The sequence below is a fragment of the Microtus oregoni genome, unplaced genomic scaffold (assembly GCF_018167655.1).
Source record: "Microtus oregoni isolate MIOR12 unplaced genomic scaffold, Mior012 000175F_ref0000477, whole genome shotgun sequence".
In the NCBI taxonomy this organism is placed as follows: Eukaryota; Metazoa; Chordata; class Mammalia; order Rodentia; family Cricetidae; genus Microtus; species Microtus oregoni.
This window is the reverse complement of record NW_024544831.1, coordinates 72,206-100,036: the sequence shown is the minus strand read 5'-3', so window position 1 is coordinate 100,036 and position 27,831 is coordinate 72,206. Positions and strand designations below refer to the sequence as shown.

At 44.8% G+C, this 27,831-nt stretch overlaps 1 protein-coding gene across 2 annotated transcripts; it reads left to right on the top strand.

Moving 5' to 3' along the window:
• Positions 1-21,070: 21,070 nt before the first annotated feature.
• Positions 21,071-27,695, top strand: LOC121445326 (pre-rRNA-processing protein TSR2 homolog). Of its 2 annotated transcripts, XM_041647395.1 has the most exons (5): positions 21,071-21,171; positions 21,345-21,435; positions 25,516-25,607; positions 26,432-26,608; positions 26,801-27,695. In XM_041647395.1, the coding sequence occupies exons 1-5, from the start codon at positions 21,088-21,090 to the stop codon at positions 26,933-26,935; spliced, it is 579 nt and encodes a 192-aa protein (XP_041503329.1). In that variant the 5' UTR covers positions 21,071-21,087; the 3' UTR covers positions 26,936-27,695. The 2 variants fall into 2 exon arrangements, with proteins under 2 accessions (XP_041503329.1, XP_041503330.1); XM_041647396.1 differs by lacking the exon at positions 21,345-21,435 and having other exon boundaries at positions 21,082-21,171.
• Positions 27,696-27,831: the final 136 nt, after the last annotated feature.

The following is a 27,831-nucleotide window of genomic DNA, read 5'->3' as shown; positions in this document are numbered from 1 at the left end:
CCAACTCTGCCGGCCTATCTGGCCACCTTTCCTGGCATACTGCTTTTCTCAAGAGACATTATTTGTTCTGTGGCACTGGAAGATGTTTGGTCATCATAAACTCTCACTCGTCCTGTTCTCTAGGATATAGTCCTAGAGTTGAGGGGCATGTCTTTCAAACCCCTGAAATTCCTTGTCTTGAGGAAAAGAATTGTTACCTTCAACAATATGAGGAGAGTCCATATCGGACGAATACACTGTTTGGCTGAAAGTGAGACCCCAGCCCCCTGACATCCCTATATCCAAGAAGTCTGGGGTGTTTGGGTTGGGAGCATCACCCAGCCCCTGGCACCCATCCTTGGAGTGTCAATGGAGCAGGAGGCTCCATTTCAAGTCCCCTTCCCCTGGGAGTTGCCTTAGTACGGACTCCACCACCGAGAAAGCCCGCCAAGCAGTGACGCCTCCCAGGGAGGGTTAGGACCACTACCACAAGCTATTTAGGCTGCCCGCCAGAAAAGAACACGTGGTCTCGGGTTTTTCGTGGTCTCCCCAGCTCTCTTCCCCTTGCCATGCTTTCCCGGGCCACCGGGCAGCACTGCATTAAACATGGGCATCTTTTATTCGGTGTAATTTGCTCTGATTGGAATTATTTGTGTTGGCAGAGAGGCTCGTCTTAAGAAATATACCTAACATACACAAGGGTTTATTATTGCTGTTTTCAAGTTTTAATTCAGAAAAAAGTATCTCCCAAACCTCATTCACCCAAAGAAGAACAAGATTGGAGCTGGGCGGTGGTGGCGCACGCCTTTAATCCTAGCACTCGGGAGGCAGAGGCAGGCGGATCTCTGTGAGTTCGAGACCAGCCTGGTCTACAGAGCTAGTTCCAGGACAGGCTCCAAAGCCACAGAGAAACCCTGTCTCGAAAAACCAAAAAAAAAAAAAAAAAAAATTGGGGTCATTTATGCAATTCTTGCTCTCTCAGCCTCAGCCACTCAGCATTCTTTTGACAACAGAATCATGTTGGGGATTTTTTTTTTGGCTTTTTGAGACAGGATTTCTTTGCAGCTTTGAAACCTGTCCTGGAACTCACTCTGTAGACCAGGCTGACCTAGAACTCAAGAGATGTGCCTGTCTCTGCCTCCCAAGTGCTAGGATTAAAGGTGTGCACCACCACCGCCTGACCAATTTTTTTTTTTTTTGGACAGGATTCTACTGTCTGCCACAGGCTGGCCTGAAACCGGAGATCTTCCTGCCTCTATCCCTTGAGTTCCAGGACTGTGTGCAAGCCACCATCTCTAGTGGAAGACTGTCTTATTCCCTGGTGCTGGGGATGGAATCCAGAACCTTGTGAAAGGTTGGTGTTCTACAATTGGTCTATACCTCCAGACCTTATTTGGGATATATAAATGATAATTTCTTCCTTTTGGATATAATCTGTCAAGACTGTCAGTTGTGGTATTCTGGTCTCTAGTCAAAGATGGGCACATGCCCCAAGCAAGTTTAGATTAAGGTAGTACAACTCTAAATTCTAATGAGCATACAAATTACCTTGAAAACTGGTGGTGGTGGCACGTGCCTTTAATCACAGCACTTGGAAGTGTAAAATTTTAAGACAATTCTGAAGCCATTTCTGAACCCTCTCAGTACTTTCCCTCCTTCCTTGAGAACCAAGGACATAATACATGCACATACTGAGATGTTGGGAACTTTCCATCATCTCCCTGAGTCCTTGTGAATGTTCTCCAAAATAGAACTCAGTTATTGAATAGGGACAAGATAACCCTTAGGTGTTGACTCAGTTACTGATGTTTTGACTAAGGCCCCGGGAAGAGGCAAAGTGACCCTCAGATGTTCCCTTACCTCATCTGATCTGGCAACCACTCTCCAGCCAATTATTGGTAATAGCCCTTTTGAATAAGCCAATCATAATAGTTACAGAACAACCTCCAGACACCCCTTCCTTCTGTGGTTTTTCCCTTTAAAAATAGCCTGTATCAGACATTCAGGGTCTTCTAGCCTCCCGACTGCTGGAAGACCCTGTCATGACAGAATTAACAAAATCCTCATACTTTTACATCAGCTGTGGTGGTGAGAGATAATCTCTGGGGGGGCAACTCCTCCTCTGTGATTGGACTCTAGGATCCAACAGGAGGTAGAGGCAGATGGATCTCTGTGAGTTCAAGGCTAGCCTGGTCTACAAGAGCTAGTTCCAGGACAACTAGGGATGTTAAACAGAGAAACTCTGTCTCGAGAAACGAAAAAAAAAATTACTTTGGAATCTTATTATCCCATAGTTTCTGAGTCAGTGAGGCTTGAGAGCCTTTCAGCCTACTAAAGCTCCAGGTGATCCTAATGCTGCTGGTCCATGGATCATCACCTGAGTAAATTGGGAGTGAACAATAGCTAGTGTGCCTTCATCAAACCACAGCAACCCAAAAACCACATTCTTCAGGCTTCCCTTTCATTGTGTAACCTTTGTGTGTGGTGTGTGTGTGTGTGTGTGTGTGTGTGTGTGTGTGTGTGTGTGTGTGCGTGCATGCATGCTCATGCATACGTGTATGTCTGTCTTCTAAAACATGAAATAGACATGCTTAGTGGCTCTCACCACTACATGGGAGATGGTGGCAAATTGCTGGAAGTTCAAAGTCGGCCTAGTCTAGTATTGCATTTCAGACCAGCCTGAGCTACAGAGTGAGACCCTATCTCAAAAACAAGCACTTGAGCCAGGTGCGGGGGTGTATGCCTTTATTCCCAGGACTTGGGAGACAGAAACTTGTCTCGAAAAACCAAACCAACACTTGATAGCACATTCCTCCCAATGGTTGGTAGAAGAAGAACAATCAGGAACTAAAGGTTTTCCTTGACTACCCAACAGGTTTGAGATAAGCCTGGGCTACATAAGACCACACCAATTATTGTTGTTCAAGTTCCTGGAAGGCCATGTTCAAAACATTCAAAATTCAGTAGTTTACCAAAGTCTTTAGGGAGATGTATTTAAGTGGTGATCAGAGTTTTTTTTTTTAACCCAAACTTTTTCCTTCCTTCCTTCCTTCCTTTTTTTTTTTTTTTTTTTTTTTTTTGAGATAGGGTTTCTCTGTATAATAGTCCTGGCTGTCCTGGAACTTGCTTTGTAGATCAGAGTGGCCTGGAACTCACTGAGATCCACCTGGCTCTGCCTCCCAAGTGCTGGGACTAAAGGCCTGCACCACCACTGCCCAGCTGACACAAATTCTTTTCATAAACTTGATATAACTTCAACTATCAGGCTGTAACAGATTGTTACCAGTGATATAATTTTTTCAGAAAGTTCTTCAGATAAATAAAAATGAAGCAGACTTATCTCTATGAGTATTAATTTTTCTTTTTTTTTCTTTTTTTTTCTTTTTTTTCGAGACAGGGTTTCTCTGTAGCTTTGTAGCCTGTCCTGGAACTAGCTCTTTTTTAAAAATAATTTTTAAAGATTTATTTATTTATTATATATACAATGTTCTGCCTGCATATGATCCTGCAGGCCAGAAATTGGCACCAGATCTTATTACAGATGGTTATGAGTCACCATGTGGTTGCTGGGAATTGAACTCAAGACCTCTGAAAGAACAATCAGTGCTCTTAACTGCTGAGCCATCTCTCCAGCCTGGAACTAGCTTTTGTAGACCAGGCTGGCCTCGAACTCACAGCGATCTGCCTGCCTCTGTCTCCCGAGTGCTGGGATTAAAGGTGTGCACCACCAATGCCCAGCTGAATATTAATCTTTGATTAAAGCCCTCACATGAAGTTCTTTGAGGTAGAATATGAGGTCATGAATGTCATGATGGATAAGACCCAACAGTTAGGAATTCCAGGAGCTTTTAAGCCCTAGCTTCTCACACAAAAAGACCCAGTACTGGTCAACCACATGCCTATGGGGCTTAAAGCCCTTGGGCCCCCAACCCCACATGACAACATAGGGGTATGGCTTGTGCTCACCTGGATCTTGTGCCTCTGGATCTTGTAGGTAACTACCCAAGACCAGTTTGAGCCACAGTCCATGCTGAACCTCTGGGATGCTGGAGTTCATTCACCAGGATCTTCTCTCTTCTACCTCATGAAAACTGCACCACTTCCATTTCTCCTAAATCAAATCATAGGCCTGCTTATTAGCACTGTACGTTCCGCCAGTAATCCGTGGTTGAAACTGCAGCCTCTGCTCTTTTCCCTGTTTCTTCACTTGTCTGACTCTCTCCTGACTGCCAGCGGCAGCCTCCCACTGCCTCCTATCAGGGCTGAGCCTGTCTGGGACTGGATCCTTTCTCCGCCTGGAAATGTTCTGTTCTGCTCTCCTGTTCAAAAATCTCTCTCTCATACATCTGTCCTATCCTCACCGTTCCCAGAATCCTGTCTCTGCCATCGCTGCTGCCCAGAGGGTGGGTCTCTCTTTTCCACCCGACTATGTGCTGGCAGCGTATGCTGGGGAATTTTCCTGTCTAGTTCATGTATGAAAAAAATGTGTGAATGGTGTGGCCACTCAGATGTGATTCTGTTTGAAATGTGTGTGTTACGCACCTTGAATGTCTGTTGCACAACTGCTCTAAAAAGCATGTGGTTTCTCAGTGCCTTGAAACACATGGACAGGCACCATTTTGGCCAAGGGCAAGTCAGATGACCTCACCACCATCTTTGCTATGGATGACCACATGCCTGCTGCCTGCTGCCTGCTAGCTCTTCCAGCTTGCAGGGACCCAACTCACCTGTCTGTTCCACCTACAGTGTCTGTGTCCACTGCCACCTGCTAGGAATCTGCAACTTGGATTCTCCACTTTCCTTTCTCTCTCTCTTAACTTTATGGTGAACATAAGCTAGCATTAACCCTCTATGTGTATCTCTGTATGCAACTTATGTTGGGGACTGCGGACCACCAGACCCTGAATTTCTCATAAACAACTTGTTTTCCTCTGCTCTGAGCAGCCCGCAGCTGCTCTGAGCACAAGGCCCTGATGGCAGGCTGGTGGGGCTGCAGCTGCAGAGAGTGGGTTCTGATGAGTCTGCAGCTGAAAGATCCTGAGAGCTGGGGCATGGCCAGAGCCCTATATAAGCTGCCCCTGAGCACAGTTAAGTGGGCATTCTTGTCTCAAGAATGACCAGTGTCCCCATGTCTCTGTCTGTGTTTGTATGTTTTAAAATGATCAGCCTAGTTCCTGTAGTGTGTAGTGAGTAGAGCACGGAATGGAACCGGTATAGTTTTATAACTTAAACTGCGTATATTTTAAACTCTGCTCATTGTATCACCTTTCAGAAAAAAAAGCAATAAGTCTCAAATATTTTAAATTAGTATATACTTTTTGTAATGTCTGCACTGTCCCTTTAAGAGACAAGCTACACCTACTCCCTCCTCTGTCCTCTGAGGCAAGCTGATCTTCAGCTTCCAGTCTGAGTCCTTCCCTCTTTCTGTCTCTCTCCCAGGGAGGTAACTGCTGCTGTGGCTCCTCTCTTCCGCCCTCTATTTCTCTCTTTATCTCTCTCTTTTGCCTCACTCTCTGTGCTCTTCTCCCCTTTCCCCTCCATAACCCATTAAATAAATATCCAACCTCACTCTGTATGGTGTGCCTATTCATTTGTCTCTTGCCTGCTGTGTGGCTCCCTGCCTGGGACCAGTCACCTTTGGAGACCTGTGCATGGTCTTCTGGTATGTCCATCCATCTGTCTCTCCTTGTGAGACTGGCTGCCCCATCAAGGTCTCTCACCCACCATGTGGCTCCCTGCCTGGGACCCACTGCCCTTCATGACCCACTCCAGCCACTTGGGGAACTGAGCCATCCCTGCCTGGGACTGGCTGCTCTCAGGACCCACAGCCCACTGCCTGCCACCACTTTGGTGACCTGCCGCATGGTCTTGGGACCTGCTGCATCCACTCAGGGACCTGCAGCATTTTACTTTTACCATAACACTTTTAGTTTTCAAAACAGGGTTTCTCTGTAGCTTTTGAGCCTGTCCTGGAACTAGCTCTTGTAGATCATGCTGGCCTCAAACTCACAGAGATCCACCTGCCTCTCCATAACACTTTTAAGTAATGATAAATATATGGTTAGATCTGTTACAACATACTGTCTAGGTGATTCAACTCTGCTTTAAAATATATTCTATATAATGATAAGATTTAAGGTTATTAAGATCTATTTCAGATGAACAAAAGCTAACATTCTCAAACATAAATCTGATCTGTTAAGTTAAAACCAGTTGTAGTCGGGGGCTGGAGAGATGGCTCAGAGGTTAAGAGCACTGGCTGTTCTTCTAGAAACCTGAGTTCAATTCCCAGCAACCACATGGTGGCTCACAACCATCTGTAATGAGATCTAGTGCCCTCTCCTGGCGTGCAGAAGACTATATACTAAACTATATACAGAACACTATATACTAAATAAATAAATAAACCTTAAAACAAACAAAAAACAGTTGTAGTCAACCTCTCAATTTGGATCCAACTCTCCAGCTAGATACTATACTGTAGCCATAACTAATATACCCAATAGATAGCCCTCAAGTGCTCAGAGATCTGAAGAATATGACATTTAAATGTTTAACAATTAAAAGGCTTTTCGTAACAGAGAGACAGGTTGGCTTCTGACAGCAACCCCATTTCCTCCAAAGAAGATAAAAAACAGACGAGCTTCAAGTGAAAGCGCCAGACACTGAGCAAAGCTGCCTTTCACTCTAGCTGCTGCAATCCTCTTCAGACTGTGGACAACAGGACACTGAGGAACCGACTGCCTGGTTGTTCGGGGTAGGCTGCTATTCCTACATACCCCAAACCACAGGATCTTCTAAAACCTGTCAGGCTCCACACTGCCAGCCCTGAAGCCCCTACCCTCAATGGCCATGGAAGACCCTGGGAAATGGCTGTCTAGGTAGCCAATGAAGTCTGTCATTTTTGTTTGGTTTTTGTTTTTGTTTTTCAAGACACAGTTTCTCTGTAGCTTTGGATCCTGTCCTGGAACTAGCTCTTGTAGACCAGGCTGGCCTCGAATTCACAGAGATCCTCCTGCCTCTGCCTCCTGAGTGCTGGGATTAAACTTGTGCACCACTACTGCCCGGCTTAAGCCATTTTTAAATCAATAACTCAAGTAAAATTTATTCTTCTCAAGATCTCTGATATTGTTTGACAACTGGTAGCTCTCCTAACTGACTTCTCAGTTCTCTGTGTAAAATTCAAAAATCACAGGCCTCACTCTCCTACCTCGTTACCAGACTGAAAAAAGAGATAAACTCATAAAACAGATTTCTCCTGCGTGTTAAGGTAATGTCATGATGATGGGGAAAAAACATGTTCTTTAAGGTTTATTTATGTAAAGACACGAGAGCTTAAGATGTGAGGGTCTAAGAACGTTTTAGGGTCTAAGGAGGTGTTTTAAGGTGTACAAATGCAAGTTAATATGTGTGCCTGCGCATTATAAAGGTCTGAGGATAAAAACGTTTCTGAGTATAGGAAAGTGTATTAAGGTGTTGAAATGCAAGTTATCAGATTTCTCTCTCATTCTGCTGCTGTTCATAGTCTTAACATTAATCAATAAAATTTTGATAAGGTATTAATCTAGCTCTGGCAGACTACTGCCACTACTATACTGCAAGATCAAGATTTTAAGTTCTTTGTTCGTTTTCTAACTATAGACCTAAAAGATAGTTCTCATTGTGCGAAAATTATCTGTCACCGTCATTTCTGACATGAGTACACTGTCGTTCCTACAGAACAAATTTCAGTACAAAAACTGTCTAAAACTTAAGTTTTCACAAACTCAAAAAATTCTTTTAAGTTCCAGAGAGCTGACTTGGACAGGTTAGATAGATGCATCTCTCCCTCAATTACCAGCCCCTAAGCAGCCCCAGTCTTCCCAGCTTTCCCTGGTCCTGACACCCTCCCCTTCTGTAGGCCCATATTTCTATATGATATGGCAGCCAGGCTCTCAAGCCATAGTTCGCACCTGAGGTCGCCTTCCAGACAGGCTGTCGCTACACTAACAAAGGGTCAGGATGTTGTTCTGCTCCTTCGTAATTTGGAGGACACCTGGGTGGGAGATGCTAATTTAGGCCTATGTGACAGAGCTGGCATACAGAGCAGGAAGATAGGGAGACGTGACAAAATGGGCATAGAAAGGTGTGGACGTGACCAGAGTCATTCTCCCAGTTACCTAGGAAACAGAATGCTAATGAACCTCCCCCTCAGTTTATGTTTTGGTATAAAGGTTGTTTAAAGCATAAACAAGAGGAATTTTTCAGGATGTGAATTTAGGATTTCATGAGGGATCACTGAGAATCTCCCTCTCAATAAAGTCATGTGAGTTGTGTCTTTATTCCCCCGCCTCCAGGCTGGTAGAGAGAGGTAGTTTATGTTGGGGCTGGGTTTGGACCCCGACAGCCCTCAAACACCAAGACCCAAAGAAAAAGGTTTTTTTCCCTAAACTTAACTTTGTCCTCTGCTCTGCCAGCACTTTGCTGGGTCCAAGAGACACTGGATAGTTCTACAGAGCCTGGACAGCAGTGAAGAAACCAGCTACCCCAAGATGTGACAACACCCCAGCTGTCTCAGGGTCCCCCCACTCCAAATCAGCAGTAAGCAGTCTCGAGACCTTGATGTCCTCATTCCCCCCCCCCTCCTTAACCTGCCATGCCTAACTCCTCACCTTTTTAGTAAGAAGTGAGGAATGTTAGTATCCAGGCACACCCTGGCACAGTGCATTTTGAGCAGATGTTGTCCTGTCTCTTTAAGAGACAAACTCCACCCACTCCTAACTGCTCTCTTCCCACCTAGGCAAGAGGGTAGGCCTCTTTCCTTCTCTCCCCCTCCTTCCTTCTCTATTTCTGTCTCCCCTCTCTCTGTCTCTGTCTCTGTATCTCTCCCTTTCCTCCTTCCCCCTACACTCCCAATACCCTCTTCTCAAATAAGACTCCATACTCAATCTCCATCTGCATGGCCTATTCTGTTACCTGTCATGGTCCCCCACCCACTGTGGAACTTGCCAGGGTCACTTGCTTGGAATCTTAGACAAATTTCTAAGTGGGGAGGAATCTAGTACCTGTGTGTCTTCACTGTTCTTAGGCTGGCCAACATTTTATTCACATGCCTCTGTCTCCAAGCGCCATATATTTCCGGATAGCAAATAGTAGGAGAAATTATGTTTGTGTCAAATGTTAGTTTACAATAGACCTATTATCCCATCGTAACCTGATAGAGCCCACCTATAAATTAAAAAAATAACTTGAATTACTGATACTTCCTTTATTAGAATTTGGAATACTAATCTGGGAAAAATACCCCCTTGAAAATCATCTTGTCAAGACTGGCAGAAGCCTAGCCCAGCCTCACGTCTCTACTGATAACTATGCCCTTTAATCAGAATAAATTCTTTGGGTAATCCTCACAGCAACCCTGTGATATTTGTGTGGATGTCTCCTGCCTGTTCACTAAGGAAACTGGGGCTCATAGAGAGGGAGATGTTGCTCCCTGGAAGTTGTTTAGCTGGGAGATGGCAGGGATTGACCTTAAGGTGGTCATTTATATGATGCATGCTCTTAGCATTGTGGATAGCTCTACAGTTTACACATGGCATAAGGATGCCCAACCAGAGGCTAAGTGTGCTCTGTGAAGAGCCTATGATACACTCAAAAGAAGACTGCTCTGCTTTTTGAGACTGTGTCTCAGTAAGTAGCTCAGGCTGCTCTCAAATACAGTACAGTAGGAGCTCCAGGGTCCTCATATCATTAACTCTTTTTTTTTTTTTTTGGTTTTTCGAGACAGGGTTTCTCTGTGGCTTTGGAGCCTGTCCTGGAACTAGCTCTTGTAGACCAGGCTGGCCTCGAACTCACAGAGATCTGCCTGCCTCTGCCTCCCGAGTGCTGGGATTAAAGGCATGCGCCACCATCGCCCAGCTCTATCATAAACTCTTGTAGAGAAAAGAACTCTGATGAATCAGGACCGTACCCTTTCCCCAGCAGTTTTCTTGGGCCCATGTGTACTTTCTTCTGGGTTCAGTTTGGGACTTAATCTGGAAAAACATGAACTCTATGGAGCTGTACCTTAGGATCTGTTTGAGGACTCCAGTTGAGAGTTCCCAGGGCTCTCCAGGATGCTTAAGACTTAGCTATAGATGCCCCATATATATTATCCTGTACTGTTAGGCTCAGCTTCTTCATAAGCAAATTTATCTTCTGGCCGAGTCAAGCTCTGGTTGCCATGGTGACGTCTAAATCCTTGTTCTCAGCAAAATGAACCATCTCCTCAAATTCCAGTCCAAGCATACCAGTCTCCAATCATTTCCTCGTCCTATAGCTGACCTACCTGTTCTATAGATAATTTTTTTTTCTTGTTTAAGTCACATTAGCATTAAGTCAGTCATATGACCCTCCTGGAGAGTCTCACATGACCCTCCCGGGGAGAGTCATATGAAAGACAGCTCCCAGGATTTGAGGGTGTTATCTCTACACCTACAATTACGTGAGCTTGGAAGAAGAACCACGTGCCATACAAAATTGTAGCCTGAAGCCGGGCGGTGGTGGTGCATGCTTTTAATCCCAGCACTCAGGAGGCAGAGGCAGGTGGGTCATTGTGAGTTTGAGGTCAGCCTGCTCTACAAGAGCTAGTTCCAGGAAAGGCTCCAAAAGCTACAGAGAAACCCTGTCTAGAAAGAAAACAAAACAAAACAAAACACATTGTAGCCTGAGCCTTGTGTGGTGGCACGTGCCTTTAATCCTAGCACTCAGGGGGCAGAGGCAGGTGGATCTCTGTGAGTTTGAGGCCAGCCTGGTCTACAGAGTGAATTCCAGGACGGCTAGGGCTATTACACAGAGAAGCCCTGTCTCAAAACAAAATAAACTGGCTGTAGCCTGTAAAATCCTGCACAGACCACCTAGCTAACTGTACCTAAACTTGGTGATGGTGCTCAGGTAGGATCTCACTGCATAGACCAGGCTGGCCTAAAACTCAGGGTTCTCCTGCCTCTGCTTCCTGAGCACTGGGGTTGCAGGGGTAAGGCCTCCTGCTGAACTTCATTTATTTATTGGTGCTGACTATTTTTGATGGCTCATATGATTGTCAACTTGACAAGATCTAGAACCTCCTAGGGAGAAAAACCACTCTGGGTGTGTCTGTGAGTGGGTTTCTAGACTCGGTTAGTTCAAGTAGGAAGACCCCATTTCATTGGACTAGGGTCCCTGACTGAAAAGGAGAAACAAGGAGGTACCAGTTTTCATCTGTCTGCCTCCTGGGTGTGGATGACCAGCCATCTGCATCTCCCACCCTTGCCACCATACCTTGCCTGCCATCACGGATTATACCTTTGAAATGTGAGCCAAAACAAAGCGGTACTTCTTGAAGCTGCTTTGCTCAGGCATTTTGTCATAGCAATGAAAACAGTAACTGATACCAAGATGGGGAGCCATTGTCATGAGAAACCCGGTTAGGCTTATTAAATTGGCTTTTTCTTTTTCTTTCTTTCCTTCCTTCCTTCCTTTCTTTCTTTCTTTCTTTTTTTTTTTTTTTGAGACAGGGTTTCTCAGTAGCTATGAAGCTAGGCTAATCCTGGAACTCCCTCTGTAGACCAGGCTGGTCTTGAACTCACAGAAATCCGCCTGCCTCCGCCTCCCGAGTGCTGGGATTTAAGGCGTGTGCCCCCACTGCCCGGCTTTGCTTGTTAGATTGTCGTCAGCTTGATACAAACTAAAGTCAGCTGGGAAGAGCGATCATAAGGTGGAGAAAACACCTCTATCAGATCGTCTCATAGGCAACTTGGATTTTCTTGATTAGTTTTTGATGTGGAGGTTCCGGCCCACTGTGGGCCATGCAGCCCCTTTGCTAATGGTCATGGGAACTATAAGAAATGAGCTTGAGCAACAATGGAAAGCAAGCCAGAAACCACTGTTCCTGTTTGCCTTCTGCTTCAATGTCTGCCTTCAGGTTCTTTTTTTTTTTAAATTTCTATGAATAGCTTTATTATCAATTTACCAACAAGAAAGCTGAATAACATTTGACAAAAAGAGCAAGGTGGTGCATGAAATGCACTTAAGGGAATATACACAAAAGTAAAACTGAATGTTACACCAAAAAATTACATAGGAATAGAAAAAAGAAACTGGAACAACCAAGTTACAATACCTGTGGTGGAGCCCGGCACCTGGGAGGTAAAAGCTACAAGTCCCAGGCCAGAAACAAAACATCCACAATATAAAATAAGAACCCCCAAAATGGGCGTGCGAGAAGTGAGGGATTATGAGGCTGTCATCGCTGTCATCCCCAGACAGCAGAGTCTCAGAGATCCTCCGAAGTGTCATCTGCGCTTTGGTACCCAAAAGAGAGTTTGAGCTTCTTCAAGGCTTCCAAAGTTTCGGGGAGCCTAGGGTTGGTGTTTTGGGAAGACTCCTCGGGGCTCTGAGTAGTTGGCCAGGATGGAAGGTGGTATTTGCCAGGTATTACTTTGTATGGAAGGAACACGAGTCGGCTGCGAGGTGTCACTATGCCAGGCAGCACTCTGCACCAAATGCTGCTCCTCTCTAGCCCTGGAGCTCTGTCACGTGACTTGTACACACTGTGCCTCAGCTGGGGACGACTGCTTGAGCTTCATCGCGTTCCTCTGAAAATTCAACCAAAGCTTAATGTCTCTTCTTGTCAGTTTGAGTCTGTCAGCCAGGGCCTGGCAAGTCTGCATGTTTGCATCTGGGTTCACTTCCAAGTGTCTTTTTTGCACTTGGTGCTGCTCACAGGTGAAGGTGGGGTGGGAGTGAGGTAGGGGGTTGATCCCAGCAGGCTGACCACCTCTCAACATCCAAACGTCCTTTTGAGGGTCCAGAATCAAACAGCGTCAGCGTCTCCTCCTTTGGAGTTACTTCCATCTTGGCTGCCGTTCACTTTACCTGAGTTCCTCAGTTTTGCCTTCAGGTTTCTTGCCTTCAGTTCCTGCCTTGTCTTCCCTTCAAGATGGACTGTGACATAGAAGTGTAAGCCGAATAAATCCTTTCTTTCTCGAGTTGCTTTTGGTCATGGTCTTCATCACAGCAATAGAAACAAACTAGGATGCCAGGCGGTGGTGGCGCACACCTTTAATCCCAGCAGGGATCCTCGAGGCAGGCAGATCTCTGTGAGTTCGAGGCCAGCCTGGTCTACAAGAGCTAGCTCCAGGACAGGCGCCAAAGCTACAGAGAAACCCTGTCTCGAAAAACAAAAAACAAAAACAAACAACAACAACAACAAAAAAAAAAACAACCCAAGACACTGACTATATATTTCTTAGATATTTGAAGCTGCTTTGTGAATGAAATAGGAAAATGTTTGGGGTTGGGGAATAAAAAAGCCCGAGAATGCTATAAGTAGAGCTTTATGGGACGTTGTTTTTTGTTTCAGTTCTTTGAGACAGGGTTTCTTTCTGTAACCCTGGGTGTCCTGGAACTCACTATGACGACCACGTTGGCTTCAAAGTCAGAGAGAATCACCTGCTTCTGCCTCGAACGGGGTATTCTTATGGAAGTTTGAAGGCAAGAATACTAAGAGAAACCAGACAGTACCCATCCAGCTCCTGCTGTTTCAGAAGGAATAAGATCTCTACGGTGGAAGGGGGCTGGAGAGATGGCTCAGATATTAAGAGCACTGGTTGCTACGCCAAAGGTTACAATAACGATATCTGGCGCCCTCTTCTGGCCTGCAGGTATGCATGCAGGCAGAACATTGTATACATAATAAATAAATCTTAAAAAAAAAAAAAAACAAGCAAACCAAAAAACCCTCTACCAGGAACCAGGCTAGAGATCAAAGAACCTGGTTTTGTCCTACATGTGTCCTGAAAACTGGAGTGAAGCTGGATTCAGGTGTTTAGTGCAGGAGATTTGGATGGGGGTATGTGGGCAGTGTCATTGTCACTGCTTCTCCAGGCAGCAGCTGGAGCAGAGAGGGCAAGGAGATTTGGGTGTTGAAAAGACAAAGTTTAAAGGTGCAGACAGATGAATCCTGAGAAAGCACCTTGTAACTGCTAAGGAGATCAGCAAATGGTCAACCCTGAAAATATGCGTAAGTAACATTTTATGGACCAAACAAGTTATAGTTAGGAATATATGTGTGTATATACAAACATCGATGCATGCAATCATAATTAGTGGAAAGAGAGGCCATGAATTTGAAGATGAGCAGCGAAAGTTTGGCAAGAGAAAAGGGAGGGGAGAAATGTAACTATACTATAATCTCAAAAGTAAGAACTTAAATTTAAAACAAAAGAAAAAACCGAAGGAAAAAAAATGAAAATCTAAGAGAGATGGAGACAGACAGAGAGGTTAGTGCCACTGCCAGAATCGCCTGGGGCTGGAGAAATGAGTCAGTGCCTAAGCGCCTATATTGCTCTTGTGAAGGATGGGATCTCAGGTCTCAGCACCCATGTCAGGTGACTCACAGCCACTTGTAACTCCAGCCGCCAGGGATCTGACACACCTTCTGTGCTCCACAGGCACCTGCATTCATTTGTCTGCACGCACGCACGCGCACACAGGCACACACACACGTGGGGGAGGAGGAGGGAGAGAAAGAGAGCTAGTTTAAAAGGGAAGGACACTGTGCTTTGGGATAAGAAGAAAGATGCCCTGAAGCTCCATCTTCGGAAACTCTTGTGCAGTTTTCCCCAATATCCCATGAACTGATTGAACTCTGCAATAGTTCTGCAATTGTCTTTAGTTCCTACCAAGTTTTCAGCTCGCTGACTACTATGTGGATCTGATTCAATGCTTCTTCTCCATGGCCCCATGACTCTTGGTCTGAATTTCTCAAGAGTGTGGTTCACAGAAGGCCTTGGGCTGTCAAGCTGCCGACACAGCAGGAATCCTTTTGAAATGGCCACTTGTCCTGTTTCTCTCCGTCAGTTGTCTCTCCTTAATATTTCCTTCTCCTCTTTCCTCTCCCAAAGAACACAGACTGGCATGGTTTGCAGGATGTCTGCAGCTCAGCCCCCTGAGAGATGGGGTCACTACTACATTGTTGGACAGTGTGTGGTTAGCTGTCTCTCTCCAGTCTACCTTCAGACAAACATTCCCATCTCTTGTTCCCTTTGCCCCCAACAGTTCTCCTTTCTACATTCCTCTCTACTTCTGTCGACTCAATACTAATCGCTTGTCATATTGGCTTCTTTTTATGCTTTCTTCTGACTCTTACCCACAATAACCAATATGTGAGTTCACATAGTACCACCAAATCCCTTCTGATCACAGTCTCCTCTCTCCCAGCTCTACTCAGATACTCTTTCTCCTCATCCACCATACTCCTCTTCCTTCCTTTCTCTGTTTAGAAAACAAACATACAAACGAAACACAATTAGAAAACAAACAAAAAACAAAGAAAAAAACACAAGAAACACATACACACACCCCCAACAAAAACGAAACTCATAAAACACAAAATCAGAAACCATCACATACAAAAGGCCAGGAAGACCAAAAATGCCCAAACAAAGCAATATGAGAAGAAAAGACTACATTCTGTTGAATTCATTGTTGTTGTTGTTGTTCTTGGCTATCTACTGCTGGGTGTGGAGCCTGTCCTTAAGTGTGTTTTGTATACCCATTCCTTTCTGAGCAAGTGTCAATTGGAGATTCCTTCTGGACTAGGAATGGGGGCTTGTGTCTATTTCCCCTCTAAACACTGGAGCCCCATCAGGCTTAGACTCCCACAGGCTCTGTGTATGCTGCCCACTTTCTGTGCGTTCCCACGTGCATTGGTCCTGCTGTGTCTCGAAGGTCTTGTCTCCTTGATGTCTTCCATCTCTTCTGGCTCTTATAATCTTTTTGCCTACTCTTCTGCGGCGTCCTGATGAGGACATCCCATTTAAGACTGAGCATTCCAAGGTAGGCATTGTAGCACAGGCTTTTAATCCCAGCACTCAGGAGGCAGAGGCAGGTGAGTTCAAGGCCAGCCTGGTCTACAAAGTGAGTTCCAAGACAGCCAGACTGTTACACAGAGAAGACCTATTTGGAAAAGACTGAGTGTACAAAACTCTCCCACTCTTTTTTTAATTTATGGCTTATTTAACTTTATTTTATATGCATTGGTGTGAAGGTGTCAGATCCCCTGCAACTGGATCTTCAGACAGTTGTGAGCTTGATGGGATAATAGATTTATAATTGTGAGTTACTGCTTTTAGACAAATATATTGGTATAGATTCTTGTATATTGATACAAAGTTAAATTATATTGACTATTGTATGCATGCATGTTTCTATGTCTGTTAAAACATTTTTATGTATTGACATATATTGTATTGATATATATATTGTATATATTTACCATATTGCAGTGTACATTTCTACCTCTGATTAAGATACTTATATAATATTTGTGTATTGATATATATTTACCTACTGCAATGTATATTTGTACATTGTTTATATTTGGAGGTCATTGTCCTCATTTGTTTCACAGTCGTTTATTGTCTTAGTCTTTAAGTTAGATAGATATTGAGAATTATATAGACTAATTGTCATCTAAGTTTGTCATTTATAATTAGACTTATCAGGTTCTTTAGATATATAGAGATTATACTCAGTATAGATAGATAATCTTCAACCTCTTCAAAGAGCTGTAGAAAATGGCCTTTAATCTAACTCAGAGTTTCGTGACAGTGAGACACAATTGCTCCTGGCAACACCACTCTATTCCCGAGAGAATGTTGAGCACCAAAAACACTCCACCTGGAGCCTTTCTATTTGGCAGAACTGGCCTTTGGGCAAAGAAATGCCCATGCCTCAACCACTGACACAGATACAGAGCGTGCATCAATGGATAAAACAGGACTGTCATATCCTGCCAAGACAGGGTAAGATAGTTTTGAAAAGTTCCTTGCCTTTAATAATGGTATGTCAGTTATGTTAGGCCTTAGCCAAAATTGGTTGACTCAACATTGCAAACGAAACTTTGGGTGATTGCCCAGGAAGTCAGTTGTCTCTGTCAATTGTTGCACATTTTGGATATATCCCGTTTGTTGAGTAGTGTTTATTCCCTTCTCAGATCTTTGACTGAGTTGAAGATTATATAATTGTAGTTACTCTTTACATTATTTGGACTCCTTGAGATAGAATGTTTAGCAAAGCTTTTGTTCTCAATATTGTTTGTTATATTTATTATTTGTTGTTATTGTATGTAGTTGTATTTGGTTTAGTTCTGTCTTATTTAGACAAAAAGGGGAGATGTAGGGATAAGTCCCGCCCCTTAGGGGGCGTGTTCGCCTCGGGCTAATGTCTGCCTATAAATTTGGCGAGCAAGCTCCGAGCGCTCGCTTCTGCTTTCCTGGTCTCCGCGGGAACGGTGGTTCTGTAAGTCTATTTCTACATTAAAGATATATATATATTTTTACTCTCTGTCTGCATTCGTTTACGCCGCTACATGAGCTGCCATGTGGGTGCTGGGAATTGAACCCGGATCCTCTGGGAGAGCAGTCAGTACTCTTAAGCACTGAGCCATCTCTCCAGCCCCAACTCTCCCACTCTTTACACAGTGATTGTCCAGACATGAATCTCTGTCTTCTCTGATGAGTGAGACACTGATCTATGGGGATAGCCCAATGTCATTCAGAGTCATTTTATTGTTGTGTTCAGCAGAACAAACCCTTCCTTTCCTAAGTGTTCCTCCCTCTAAATGCTTGTAGTTGAATAAGCGCTAACTTTGCTTACCATATATCATAATGGCCGTGTCATAAAATCAGATAGCACTGGATGCTCATATCATAATGCTGGACCATCCTGAAGCTCTTTCCCGCAGTGTAGTCAAGGCTTTACCTGACAGGGAGGGAACTGGGGCTGCTGGGAGTGGTGCTGGCCCATATGTTTTTCAAATATTTACAGCTTGAACTTTCTCGTCTCAAGCTAAAAGTTTGTCCCCTAAGTACTTCAGTTGTATCACATAAATTTTGGTATGCTAGGTTTTTAAAATTCATTTTAGTGTGTTCTCCAATTTCTCTTTGATTTTTTTCTTTGATTTTTATTTCCACAAAATGCAGTGCATAAGTTTACACAAATTTGTGGATTTCACAAGTTTCTTTCTCTTACTAATTTCATTTTGCTTCATATTCTTTCAGTTTTTTCTTTTGTGGTCTAGGGATAAAAGTCTAGGACCTCAGCATGGTCAGCCCTTAGTCCTCTAAAACCTACTGGGCTCTGCCGTCTGGACTATGATATTGGTGTGTCTTGGAGAATGTTCTTGTAAACTTCAGGAAAATGTATTCTGTGCTAGGTGTGGCAGTGCATGGCTAGTGCTGGGACTTAGGAGGATGGGGTTAGGAGGGCCAGAATGCAATATCAGTCATGGTTACACAGTGTAAACTGAAGTTCCTTGAGAAAAGAAAAGCTACGTCTGTGCCGGGCAGTGGCGCACGTCTTTAATCCCAGCACTCAGGAGGCAGAGGCAGGCAGATCTCTGTGAGTTCGAGGCCAGCCTGGTCTACAAGAGCTAGTTCCAGGACAGGTCCAAAGCTACAGAGAAACCCTGTCTTGAAGAGAGAGAGACAGAGACAGAGAGAGAGAGAGAGAGAGAGAGAGAGAGAGAGAGAGAGAGAGAGAGAGAGAGAGAGAGAGCCACTTGGTGAAAGGAGGAACACACACACATAAATAAAAAAATATGTTTGTGTGTGTAGTATGCTGTTAAAATGTGCATTCCGGTTCTCCGACTGGGAGCAGCTCTCTTACCTCAGCTCTCCTCTTCTGAAAGCACGCCTGTTCCAAGTTCATTCCCACCAGCTCCCTGGTGAGGTTCGCCTCTTAGCTACTGTGCCCACTGCTGCCTTCAGTGGCACTGAACTGACCAGACCCTGTGACGAATGAGAACCTTGGCAGCTTGGCGGTCCCACATCCCTTGACCTCATTTGTCTGTAGCTGAAGCTTCCAAACCAAAGCTCTTTCAAAGGACTTCCATACAGCAGCCAAGTCCCATGGGGGCTGGAACACCCACAGCTCGGTGGGTGGCTGGCTCTGGGGCTGGCATCGGGTCTGTGTTTGCGAGCTTTCTCCCTGCTTATCCTGGGAACCCTTTTCTGAAACAACAGCTTTTGGTTGCGTTTGTTTTCTCTGTCACTTAAAGAAGTAAAAAGTAGGAAACATCTCAAGCTCAACAGGTAACAGCTGGGAAATTCTCAAACACAGCAGGCCAAAGCAGCCCGGTGAAGAAACAAAAGCTTTCTTTCAGGGTGAGGAAGGACAGCATACAGCAAGCACACAGAGCGAAACAGACGGGGAAAGCAAAGGTCCGCTTCTCCTTGTCGGCTTTTGGTTGTTGCTTATGTCTTCCTCCTCTAATTTAGGGTTGGTCAGTTTGAAGACAGGATGGCTGATTGGCCCACAACTATTGTGTAACATGTCCTGATCTGGCCTTGACTTTGTTGAGCTGGTCAGTCAGCAGGGACCCTACTGGCAGAAGAAGCCTACAAGGCCTTTAAGTCAGAAAGCTTTTATCTCTGGTTAGCAGGGTGAGAAGGAAGACACTCATGCTAGAAGGTGGAGAAGCAAACTTCTGTCCTGGAAGTTCACCATCATTTTCATCTTGTCATGGCATCTCTACCTATCTGTCTGCCTGTCCGGAAGTCTTAGTCCCTCAGTTCTCTGAGTCTGGATTTTGCCCTCTCAGAAGTGATGGCGCCCTTTTGCTGTTTGGTGCCCTTTCTCATTCTCTTTGCCTTGCAAAGCAAAAGTAGCCATATCCTCTTCTACTTGCCCTAGTTCGACCTTTCATGTCTCCTCTGTCCTGTGTGTGCTGAAGAACCAGCCTGCCTCCATCTTGGCCTTGAAAGCCATCTTATAGTAAAGACAAACTAGGCCCATTCCTGTTTATGATTAAATCTGTTTCTCAAGGATTAGGCTATGCCCCACCTGTAACCTTAACTACAAATGTAGTCTGTACTGCCCATTCCAGGAAGCAGCAACCATGTCTTTGTTTCCAAGTTATTTATAAGCAACCCTACCTTTGTTTCAAAAGGTTGTTATGATCACCTGTTCTTCTGATTACTTTATGCCAACCCTGCAATCACGTATGTTTCAGGAGGTTGTTATGACTAACTTGTTATGCTTCTGTTCTGCTCCTGTGACCCCACCTATCTTCTCCATTTGCAAACCCCTAGCCCTGAACCAAAAATCCTTGTCTGCCTCACATGCAATGCTCCCAAATCTCACCTTAGGGGAGGCAGCCCGTGCTCATGAATAAAAAAGCATGTTTTAATTAATTGCTTGTTTTAGTTAAATTGCCCATGCTGATTTGGGGGTCAGTGGTTTTTCTCCTCCCATCTTTGGGATTAACAGTTCCTTTACCTGTACCTTCTCAGGAAGTCTGGGGAAAGTAGTTGTTTCGGGGTTTGAGAGAGAAGACAAATATTGTATTAATAAGACAAAAATATATTCGACTGCTATCGGTGGCAATGTTCTATACAAGTGTTAAAATGCTGTTTGGAAATGTAGTTTTTTGTTTTTTTTTTTTTTTTTTTTTTTTTGGTTTTTTCGAGACAGGGTTTCTCTGTGGTTTTGGAGCCTGTCCTGGAACTAGCTCTTGTAGACCAGGCTGGTCTCGAACTCACAGAGATCCGCCTGCCTCTGCCTCCCGAGCGCTGGGATTAAAGGCGTGCGCCACCACCGCCCGGCTTGGAAATGTAGTTTTAATTTTAAAAAATTACATTTATTTATTGCATGTGAATGCACATACCTGTTCATGCCATGACGCATGTGGAGGGGACAGGGAAAACTGCAGGAGTCGGTTCTCGAGTTCCATCACGTGGACCTTAGGGACCAAACTCAGGTCAAGCATGGTGGCAATTGATTTTATTCATTGAACCTCTAAAGGGCCCTCAACTGTAGATCCTCTCTTTCCTCTCCCTTTCCTCCTCCCTTCAGTTCTCCCTATTTCTCTCTCCCTCTTTTTTTCGGCTATGCTCCCTAAGTCCTCGGCTCCAGGTTCAAATTTAATTATCAGGATTTACTGCGGTAAGTGACGTCATCTATCACTAACAGAATTTTCGACTGTTCTGGTCTTGCTGCCAGGTCAGCAGAAAACGAATCTGCGTTCCCAGAATTGGTTTTTGGCTCGTTCTGCCTGGCGACGTCTGCCGAGTAATTGGGCTGCCTGGGACCCACGTGACCCAAACGATGATGGCGGGCGCGGCAGAAGACTTGCGAGAGCTCTTCGGAGCTGCTGTTCGAGCGGCTCTAGATGCTTGGCCTGCTTTGCAGGTGAGTGGGGCCACAGCGGGGGGTCACGATCAGGGCTGCGGCAGAACAGGAGCTGGCCGGGCGAGGCGCCAGAGCCTCGGCTGGGCGGCGTAGGCGGCAGCCTCCCAGGCCAGGGCAGACCACGCCACTCCGGTTTCCATGCCGTCATGGTTGGCTTGGGCCTGTGTTCACAGATCGCTGTGGAGAATGGCTTCGGGGGCGTGCACAGCCAGGAGAAGGCCGAGTGGCTGGGGGGTGCAATGGAGGATTACTTCATCGCCAATGGTGAGTGAGTGAGACGTTGCTGTCTGTCTGTCTGTCTGTCGGGGTTTGGAGCGGTGAGGCTTTGTCCTAGAGAGCCCGCGCTTTCTCATGTCGAATGAATGGTGACTTTGGAATCAGAATCGTGCGTTTTGAGAGTGCTTTACAGGCAATGACACTGAATAGTGCTATGTTCCCGGACAACACATTTTACCTTCCAGAAGGTTCCAGAGTTCCTAAAATGGTTATGAAAATATCCGACTGATAGAAATGTGCGATGTTATGTGTCCCACCCCTATTGTGTAACTTAAGATTGCTGATCAGGGGAGGGGAGAGTGGCTCCATGGGCAAAGATCGGCAAGCATAATGATCCGAATTTGATAGATGGGACCGATGGAAAGAGAACTGAGTCACTTAAGATGGCTTCCTCTCCACAAGAAACACCGTCATGAAATTGTGTGAGGCGTGTAGCCCACCGGTAGGGCACTTTCTTAGCATGTGCATGTTTCTGGGCTCTGTCCCTAGCACCACCAAAACTAAAAAGCAGTACCTCTGATAAAATAAAAGGCAGCCAGGCCATGTGGCGCAGTCCTTTAATTTCAGTTCCTCCTGCGGCGAAAGGACCCCAGTTCCATACTAGCCTGATCCACGACCTCGTAATAAAAAATAAACAGTTGGGTATCTAGCTCTATGGAGTGCTTACCCACTACTTCCTTATGAGACTCTAGGTCCAATCCCCCACTACTACGAATGAATGAATAAATGAATGAAAGAAGCAAATACAGTAGTGTTAAATTCACATCCAAAGCTTAGCATGTGGGCCATGTTTGTAATTCTAGCACTAGGCAGACTGAGGTAGGAGAACTGCTCTGAGTTTGAAGTCGGCCTTGGCTACATAACCGGAACTTGTCTTTAAAAGAAGGGGCTGGAGGAATGGCTCAGCCGTTAAAGGCTAGGCTCACAACCAAAAATATAAAAGAAGGGGCTGGAGAGATGCTTAGCTTCCTGCTCTTCCAGAGGACATGAATTAGGTTTCTAGCACCCATGTCTGGTAGCTTACAACCACCTGTAACTCCAGAGAATCCAAAGTCATCTTCATCTGCACACATGTGCATATACACATAATTAACAAGTAAGTAAAACACAACTGGAAAGATGGCTCAGCATTTAAGAGCATTTGTTCTTACAGAGGACCTGAGTTCAGTTCCCAGTACCCACATGGTGACTCATAACTGTAATTCCAGTTCCAGGGGATCTGACACCATCTTGTGTCCTCTGTGGGCACCAGACACATACATAGTGAGTGCACAAGGCATGCATGCAAGAAAAACATCATATATATATATATATATATATATATATATATATATATATATATATATATATGAAAAAAATTCTCATCCAAAATCTTGGTGTGTCATAAGAATTAAGCATTTAAGCTGGGCAGTGGTGGTGCACGCCTTTAATCCCAGCAGAGACAAAGCAGATCTGTGAGTTCAAGGCCAGCCTGGTCTACAAGAGCTAGTTCTAGGACAGGCTCCAAAGCTACAGAGAAACCCTGTCTCCAAAACAAAAAAGAATTAAACATTCAACACATTTTTAGAATTAAATTTTTACAATCTGGACTTTTAAAGGTCTTAATGGGCACTTCTTGAGTCTCGCAACATTCCAAGTGCCTATACTTGGTAACTCCATATGGCTACTTCTACAGCAAAGATCTACAGCCTTCGTTTTGCCTTAGTGGGGAATAAGAACAAGAGGACCTAGTAGAAGTATTATATGCTGTAGTTTTTATAAAACCCTCCATTAATAGCCTAGTTTTGAGGGAGTGTATCTAGTGGGTGGTTTCAGATAAGCAAGTGGATAGTTAAAAGTACTGGATGGTAAGCGTTGCGATAAGAGGTGCTCAGAATTCACAAGTTATCTGAGCCTGAGGAGAAGCCTCTTTTGTTTGTTTTTTGAGACAGGGTTTCTCTGTGTGGCCCTGGCTGTCCTTGAATTCAGTCTGTAGACCAGGCTGGCAGCCCCGTTTTTTGTGGGTTTTTTTTTTTTTTGCCTTCGTAAGAGTAGTGATTAGGGGTGGGTATTAATAAAAAGGGGTGAACTAGGTAAGGACATAATGCACACTCAAAGAAGTTGAGATAGCATTGTTTTCTGAAAGGTCCCCTGTATTGTAGTAAGGGAATGGAAGAGTGGTAGAGCATGCGTGTGCATTTACAAAGACACCCTAACCCTAAAGGATAAGAGATGGGAGGCCTTATGTGCCTTGACTGTAGCCTTTAAACCAGTGTTGGTACAATTCAAGCTATAGACCTGTCCAGTTAGATGTCCAATGCAGAAAGTTTCACCGGTCAAATTATACACGCTTTTTCCAAGCTGATGTTTTTCTTATTGTTGTTAATAGTAGTAGTAGTAATTGAGAAGAGTATCTGCTTTTGTACTCCAGACTGTTTTGGAATTAATGTTCCTCCTGCTTTGTTTTCCTGAGTGCAGAGATTACAAGGTGTGAGCTTGATCCTGGCTTTGTTTTTCATGAAATCCTCGTTAAAACTCAGCAAAATTGAGCTGGGGTGTGGCTCAGTTGCTAGAGTACTTGCCAGACATATAAGAGACCCTGGTTTTAATCCCCAGAGCCGCATTAATCAGGCATCGTGGTTCATGCTTATAATAGCATTAAGGAGGTGAAAGGGGGGGGGATCGCCAATCACCAGGAGTTCTAGGTTAGCCTTGGACTGCATAGTTTGATGCTAGCCTGGGCCTACATGATACCTGTAGCAAAAACAAAACAACCCCTTAGGGCTGGAGAGATGGCTCAGCGGTTAAGAGCATTGCCTGCTCTTCCAAAAGTCCTGAGTTCAATTCCCAGCAACCACATGGTGGCTCACAACCATCTGTAACGAGATCTGGTGCCCTCTTCTGGCCTGCAGGCATATATGCAGACAGAATACTGTATACTAAATAAATAAATGAATGAATGAAAAAAAAAGGAAAAAACAACCCCTTAAACTCAGTAGAATATTTATCAAAGGTGAACTTCACAATTGGTAATAAAATTCCTGAGCAGGTTCTAAGGTAAGTAATAGGATGGTGTTTGCTAGCTAGAAAATTCAGAAAGTAGGTAGTGTAGAATATGAGAAGGAAACACTCATGAGAAGGCTGTTTTGGTCTAGAAAAGAAGGTCTAAAATAGGGCAGTGGGAGTGGTCAAGAAAAAGGGTACTTGTCCATAGAGCAGGTTGGGGAAAGAGACAGATTTGTGATGAGTGGCAGGGTAGATTAGGAAACTTTCATTAGAGGAACCTTGGAGGATAAGATGCTGGTGTGGAAGGCAGGATAATAAATGTGGCTTTGGATATGGGGACTTGAGGCACCTGTCTAACATCTGGCTAGATAATTAGCCTGAGGGAAGAGAGACATGAACACAGTGTGGAAGAGTTATATCTGGAAGAGAAAGTTAGTCTTTTTCAGAAAAGACAGAGCATGGGCCCGTAAGATAACAGGCCCAGTGAACAGGGCTTAGCTGGAGTCACGAAGTTTAAAGATGATTATTACAGTTATGATGATTTCATTTTTAAAAGTAGCACATCCAGGTGAGGGTGTAGTTCTGTGGTTGAGTGTTTGCTCAGCAGGTGCCGGACCCTGAGGTTGAGCCCCAGCACTGAAACAAACAAACAAAACAATCAAGTACCGAGTTTTTTCTTAGCTAGCATCCTTGAGTCTCTGGACTCCTGTATTCATGGAGCCCCAGCTGTGAAGGGTCTCTATACTTCAAATACTTCAACTCTGAAGTGATGCAAATTATTATTAGGGTCTCCTCTCCCTTGAGCCAAGCCAAGCTTGTGTTGGAGGAGTCCTCCTAACAGACCCCTAGGGGGTCCCATTTGCCTCTCTTTAGAACTGAGAAATTGGAGGCTCAAGGCTATTTCAAGGTCACCTAAGGCTGAGGTTGGTTAGGACAGGCAAGGTGAAAAGAGGGTGTTTTAGTGAATAAGGGCTCACCATACCTTTACCTAGGAACCAGGTATAGCAGGCAGGTATGGAAGAATAGAGGGCAGCACTGATGAAGTTGGTCTTTGACTAAAGGGGCCTATCCTTTCCTGTTTAGATGACTTAGAGCTGGAAGAGGTGGAAGATTTCCTTGGGGAGCTGATGACCACTGAGTTTGATACAGTTGTGGAAGATGGGAGCTTGCCCCAGGTGAGCATATGAAGACAGCCGTCAACCCCCTGCCTGCTCGCTCTTCTGTCTGTTTGGGACAAGATTCTTAGTTGTGACCATTCTTTTCTTGAGGCATAGACAAGATTCCCTATTGCATTTTTAAATGTTACCTTTATTTCTCTTTAGATCATTCTCAACCAGGTATTTTCCCCACATGCCACAAGCAGGGCCAGATCAAATTCCATTCCTATTCTGATTAACACTGCTCACCCTGGTGAGATTATCATTCATTTGCATCTTCTCTCCCTTTTTCTTTTTTTGAGACAGTGTTTTACTCTCTAGCTATGTAGCCCAGGCCAACCTCAAATTCATAGCAGTCATCCTGCTTCAGCCTCCCAAGTACTGGGATTATAGGTGTGAAATTCTAGTACCTTCTCTTCCGGGAGGCCCTCACATCTTCACCCAAGCCCTTGATTTGTGGTTGCTCCACTGGACTTCGTTGTTGCTTTATTTTTTGAGACAGGGTTTTACTATGTTGCCCTGGCTGGCCTGGAACTTTCTATGTAGACCAGTCTGGCCTTGACCTCAAAGAACTTGTCTCTGCGCTCTGAGTGCTGGGATTAGACACATACGCCACCACTCTGAGCTGTTTAGTTTGACAGTGTCTACCTCACACTCACAATTTTGCCTCAGAGGCCTCCCCATTACATGCATTCACCACTCTGCCTAGCTGCCTGGATGAACTTCTTAGGGGATTTTTTTTCTGGAAAATTCCAACCCCCTCTCTACTCTGTTGTAAGCAGAGGCTGGTTTTATAGTAGATTATCTGAAAGCTCCAAACTGATTGGATGTTTCCTTGGCAGGTGAGTCAGCAGCTACAGACCATCTTCCACCACTTCCAGAATGGTGATGTAGCTGCTCTGCTGGAGCTGACCTCTGAGATCGACGAAAAGAGGTGCACAGTCACTGCTACCTCAGGACAGACAGCCAGAGAAACTGATGTGGATGAAGATGAAGTAGACAGCGTGGAAGAAATGGAGGTAAAAGAGGTGCCTGTGTGTGGTTGCAAATGTTAAATGCTAAATTTTTGGAAGAGAACTAGATTCCCAGGGAAGTGGCGATAGTTATAGCTACTAGTGGTGTTATTATCAAGAAAGAGAGTTCACATAGACGTGGGAGAGTTGGGAGCAGAGCATGGGTAATTACTTAGTGCTCTCATATTTTCCTTCTAGGTGACAGCTACAAATGATGGGGCCATGATGGATGGGATCTGCCCCCAGCCTCAACCGCCTGAGCCAGACTCCCAGACTATTAAGGAAGAGGATATAGTGGAAGACGGTTGGACCATTGTCCGGAGAAAGAAATGAGTAGGGCAGTAAATGGCTTGGGTATTGTGAGAGAGTTATAGGGGCTGTTTTGGAGGGTTATACACCTCTATCCTGATAACCATATTCCTACCTTGTTCCCCTGTCCTTCCCTCCAGGGGAAGAAAAGCCTTGATTGTGTTGATGGGACCTATTCCAGTTCCTTGAACCTTAAGGTACCATATGAGAGATAAGACCAGATTTCCCAGCATAGTGCCTCGTAGGTGCTGTGAATGTCAAGATGGGTGATGGCTATGGCTGTGGTTGGAGTGGAAGCCAGACTTGTGGACAGTAGGCAGGTACATTTGTGGAAAGGACGAGAATCCACAGTGGGAGGCTGGCTGGATTGGGAATGGTGAGATAAACATGGTTGGAAGAGTAAGTGTGGCACCTCCCCAATATCCCCACCCCAGCCTCCCATGGAGCAATTCTTTACCCTGCCCAGAACTCGCATCCTCCTGTGAATGCTCCCACCCTGAATACTTTTGAGTTTGGAGGGCTTGACTAAGTGGTGAACTTGAGAAAGTTGGGCTGTTTTAAGTCCAGGGATGAGGCTTAAGACCTTAATAACACCTTCTTGTTTAATCCATGACTTAACCTTGGAATCGGCCTTCTGAGAGCTGAGCTTCAGAGTTCAGTGAAAGAATAGTTTTTGCACCCACCCCACCCCCAGTAACCTTGGACTTTGGACAAACAGAAGGACCATAGCAGTGCTCTGAAAGTTACTGTAAGCCTGAAATAAACTGTATTTTTCTTTAAAAAACAGTATCCATTGTCCTCCCCCCTCCCATTCCCGTCCTGCCCAGTGGCCCTGCCATGGGTCTGGACGATAAAATACTGGATTGCTTTGGGGCTAGGTAGAAGCTATAAGCCATGGGAAAGGCAGGAAGGGCCTAGTC

Excerpts from the sequence above, each read along its gene's own strand:
- LOC121445326 (XM_041647395.1), top strand. The coding sequence starts at position 21,088 with ATGATGGCGGGCGCGGCAGAAGACTTGCGAGAGCTCTTCGGAGCTGCT. Across the intron at positions 21,172-21,344 it reads ATGCTTGGCCTGCTTTGCAG|ATCGCTGTGGAGAATGGCTT; the intron begins GTGAGTGGGGCC and ends CTGTGTTCACAG. Across the intron at positions 21,436-25,515 it reads GGATTACTTCATCGCCAATG|ATGACTTAGAGCTGGAAGAG; the intron begins GTGAGTGAGTGA and ends TTTCCTGTTTAG.